The sequence below is a fragment of the Malus domestica genome, chromosome 01 (genome assembly GCF_042453785.1).
Source record: "Malus domestica chromosome 01, GDT2T_hap1".
Classification (NCBI taxonomy): Eukaryota; Viridiplantae; Streptophyta; class Magnoliopsida; order Rosales; family Rosaceae; genus Malus; species Malus domestica.
In genome coordinates, this window is record NC_091661.1 from 20,965,841 (window position 1) to 20,970,309 (window position 4,469).

At 42.4% G+C, this 4,469-nt stretch overlaps 1 protein-coding gene across 1 annotated transcript; it reads right to left on the minus strand.

Annotated features, from left to right (window-relative positions):
• Positions 1-2,936: 2,936 nt before the first annotated feature.
• Positions 2,937-3,939, minus strand: LOC139188191 (uncharacterized). The gene is made up of 3 exons (XM_070805391.1): positions 3,634-3,939; positions 3,284-3,506; positions 2,937-2,974 (listed from the first exon to the last, which is right to left on the minus strand). The coding sequence occupies exons 1-3, from the start codon at positions 3,937-3,939 to the stop codon at positions 2,937-2,939; spliced, it is 567 nt and encodes a 188-aa protein (XP_070661492.1).
• Positions 3,940-4,469: the final 530 nt, after the last annotated feature.

Below are 4,469 nucleotides of genomic sequence, written 5' to 3' on the forward strand. Positions count from 1 at the left end.
TCTTTAACACTCCCCCTTAAGTTGGAGTGTATGTTAATAACACCCAACCTGCTGAGTAATGTTTCAAATTGCGTTGAACTCAACGGTTTGGTGAAGATGTCAGTTGGTTGATTAGTCGTTCATATATAGGCCGTACGAACTATTCCTCCTTGGATCTTCTCTATCACCAAATGACAATCAATCTCTATATGCTTTGTTCTTTCATGAAACACCGGATTCGAAGCGATGTATATGGCTGCTTGGTTGTCACAAAACAACGTGACTGGTTGTGGATGACTCACTTTCAAATCCTTCAAAATGTTCTTCAACCATGTAATCTCACAACATGTGGTAGCCATGGAACGGTACTCAGCCTCTGCACTAGAACGAGAGACGGTAGTTTGCTTCTTCGTTTTCAAGATATCGGTGCTTGACCAAGTTGAATGCAGTAACCTGTTATTGATCTCCTTGTGTCTTTGCATCTAGCCTAGTCGACATCACAAAATGCCCTTAACTGCAATGATCATGTAGATGGCAAAAATATACCTTGTCCTGGTGCCTTTTTGATGTATTTGAGAACCTTGTGTGCTGCCTCGAGGTGTGGTTGTCGAGGTTTTTCCATAAATTGACTTAACATGTGCACGGCATAGGCTAAGTCCAGCCTTGCTATAGTCAGGTAGATTAATCTACCTACAAGCCTTCTGTATGATGAAGCATCGACCAGAAGCTTTCCTTCTGCTTGTGTGAGAGAAATATTTTGCTCTACGGGAAATCGTGAAGGTTTGGCACCTAAAAACCCAGCATCATCTAATATATCCAATGCATACTTTCATTGGCATAAAGTGATGCCACTTTTGGACCGTGCAACTTCTATCCCCATGAAATATGTAAGTTGCTCAAGTCCTTCAATTTGAATTGTTGTGCGAGAAACTACTTTGTTTCTTCAATTTCTTGTAAATTATTTCCTGCCAAGATTACATCATCAATGTAGACCAACAAAGCGAAGAAGTTACCTTGACGACTTCAGATGAACAATGAATAGTCAGACCATGATTGGTGAAACCCTGTAGTCTTGAGAGCGGTAGAAAGCTTAATGAACCATTGTCTTGAGGCTTGCTTGAAACCATACAAGGATTTGTGTAGCTTGCATACTTGAGTCACCCCCTTTCGTCTGAAACCAGGGGGTAAGTGCATGTAGACTTTCTCGTCAAGGTCACCATGTAAAAATGCGTTGTTGACGTCGACTTGGTGCAAATTCCACTGACGCACGACATCCACACTTAGAAGTACACGAACATTGGTCAATTTAGCAACGGGAGCAAAAGTTTCTCGATAATCAACTCCTTCTATTTGGCTATATCCCTTCGCAACCAACCGGGCTTTGTAGCGCTCGATGGTCCCATCAGGTTTAAGTACACCCATTTGCAATTGATCGGTCTTTTGTGAGGTGGAAGCGGAACAAGGGACCAATTATGGTTAGCCTGGAGAGCATCTATTTCGTGTTTCATGGCAGCATGCCATTTTGGATTTTGGACAGCCCTGCAAAAAGGTGGTAGGTTCGTGGATGGTTGTGACATTAGTGACAAAGGTTTTATGTGTGGGAGAAAGGCGGGTGTAAGATAAATATTGAGAGAGAGGGTTAGAAGTACCTGATGACTTGACCACATTCGTGGAAGATGAAGGAACAGGTCTTGATGGGAGAGAGGTTTCTACGTGGAAGTCCTGCAGAAAAGTGCAAGGTTTGGGGGGCGTGTGCCACGATGCGGTGGCGGTGGGCAGCAACAGCAAGGTGAGTTGGGGTAAGAAACATAGGTGATGGCGGTGGGGAAGATAATATAGGTGAGGTGGTGTCGATAGGGTTGGTATCAATGGATAAAGGTGGTGGGGCGGCGGGGATTGAAGCATCGACATCAGGAGAATGTGAGGAGGATTCTGTGAAAGGTGAATGTGGGAGAGTAGGGGACGGATCAAAAGAGAATGGTTAAGGGGTAGTAGTGGGCGAAGAACTGGGAGCAACGGAAGGATAGGAGGTTTGGTATGGAAATTGATCTTCAAAAAATGTTACATCCCTTGACACAAAAACCTTTTGAAGTGTGATGTCAAATAAACGATAACGCTTTTGACCATAAGGATACCCAAGGAAAAGACAACGAAGTGCACGAGGATCAAACTTGGAAGGTTTTTGTGCATGAGTGGATGCAAAACATAAACACCCAAAAACACGTAGATGCATGTAATTAGGTTCCTTGTGAAATAATCTTTGGTATGGTGTTTAGCCTTGAAGAAGAGGTGTGGGTGTACGATTTATGAGATAGGTAGAAGTAAGAATGGCGTCCCCCCAAAAACGTTTAGGAAGGTTGGCTTGGAAAAGTAGGGCTTGAGCTTGAGCGATATTTAACAAGTACATATGTTTGCGTACAGCAACACCATTTTGTTGTGGTGTGTTGATGCAACTAGTTTGGTGAAGAATATCTTTGAGCTTATAGAATGTGTCAAGTTTGAACTCGGGACCATTGTCACTTCGAACCACTTTGACTTTAGTGTTGAATTGATTTTCGATCATGTGAATAAATTGAACAAGGAGATCTTGTGTGTCAGATTTGTGTTTCATCAAATAAACCCATGTGCACCTAGTGTGATCATCTACAATGGTGAGAAAATATTTGGCACCTAAAATGGAAGCAACTTGATAACCACCCCAAATGTCAACATGTATTAATTCAAAACATGACTTAGTAGATATAGAACTCAATGGAAAAGATGATCTTGTTTGTTTAGCCAATGGGCAAATGAAACATTTATTTGAATCACAAGGTTTATTGTGCAAAAAGGGAAATAACATGGACACTTTATGTGATGGGTGCCCAAGGCGTTGGTGCCAAAAGATAGAACTCATGATGGTTACGGTATTATAGGTTCCCTTCCTTGGTGGGTCAAGATAGTAAAGTCCCTCCCGTTCAATTCCCATCCCAATCATCTTCCCCAAGCATAGGTCCTGTATGACACAAAATTGTTTTAGAAAAAATGTGATGTATAGGGAATCATAGGCTAATTTGCTAATGGATATTAAGTTTAACCTAAACAATGGCACTCATAGAACATTATAAAGGACAAGGTTGGGAGAGAACCACTTGGCTGACATGAGTCATGGTAGCAAGAGAACCATTTGGTCATTCAACATTATGGTTTTCAACACGTTTTGAGGATGTGAGAAATTCAGGACTACACACGATGTGGTCTGTGGCACCACTATCCAAAATCCAAATGGTTTGCTTTCCATTACGTACTAAAGAAAATGCTTTACCTGAAAGTTCTTCATGATTCAAAGAATTACCCACTTGGTTGGCGAAGGAGGATTTGCTCTTGTTTAAGAGTTGAAGAATTTGCTTGCAGTCCTCTTGAGAAAAAAGGAAGTTAGGCATTGCATCCTTCTTGTCATGTGCCGTGACTTGGTTGCCCTTAGAAGGACGACTTTGTTCAGTTTCAGCTGCTACCTTCCGTTTGCGGCAAAATTCGAATGTGTGACCCTTCCATCCACAGAAGGTGCACTTGAGATGAGCACGACAATTCTTTGGTACTATGGTTCGTCTTGTTGCATTTTCCACATCGTTGACCACTATCTTCAGCTTTAGGTTCTCAACCAGCACCTCTTACAGCAAACACGGTAGCTTCTGGTTGCGCGATGCTGCTCTTTCCATTTGAAACTTCAACTTGTTTCTCATGGCAAAGAACAAGTGCATAAGCCTTGTTAACAATTGGCAATGGTTCCAGCAAAAGAGTGTTACCACGAACCGTAGCATATGAGTCATTTAAACCCATAAGAAACTTCATTGTTTTCTGAGTCTCGACGTACGATATTATCTCTTTCCATGTCTCACAATGGCATGCCGGGATCGAACACAAGGCATCACGTCTGTCCCAAAGGCTCTTAAGCTTAGTGAAATAAGAGCTTACTGTCATGTTGCTTTGCACACAATTATGGATTTCGTTTTCTATGTGGAACAGTTGGACTGTGTTCACATGAGAAAACCTCTCTTGCAGGTCGAGCCACATCTGTCGTCGTCCTTGCAATGTATGACACATCCTGAGATTTCTTTTGACATGGAACCGAGCAACCATGTTTTCACCAGATTATTGCACTGATTCCATTGCTGTAATTCTTCAACCTGTTCATCAGTTGGCTTCTTGATCGGTCCATCAACAAGCCCTAATTTGTTTTTGACCATCAAGGCCATGGTCATGGATTGCACCCATGTACCGTAGTTGTCTTCCACAAGCAGCTGCGGCACAAGTATGGCGCCAGGCTGATCCGAGTGGTGGAGGTAAAATGGGTGTTAGGGTTTTCCCACTTCTGATACAAAGTCATGCCTTAAGAGGTTGACTTGTCTTGTCTGGTTTGTCGCCTATGGCTATGGTTGCTAGGGTTTGTATTTTTTGTGTTGTGATCTTCCCAGATCGATCACTCTGGTACCATCTAAAGAAACGTAGTG

Coding starts and splice junctions, on each gene's coding strand:
- LOC139188191 (XM_070805391.1), bottom strand. CDS start 3,939: ATGACAGTAAGCTCTTATTTCACTAAGCTTAAGAGCCTTTGGGACAGA. Junction 3,507..3,633: donor CAGAAGCTACCGTGTTTGCT/GTAAGAGGTGCT, acceptor TGTGGATGGAAG/GGTCACACATTCGAATTTTG. Junction 2,975..3,283: donor GAATCATGAAGAACTTTCAG/GTAAAGCATTTT, acceptor TGTGTCATACAG/GACCTATGCTTGGGGAAGAT.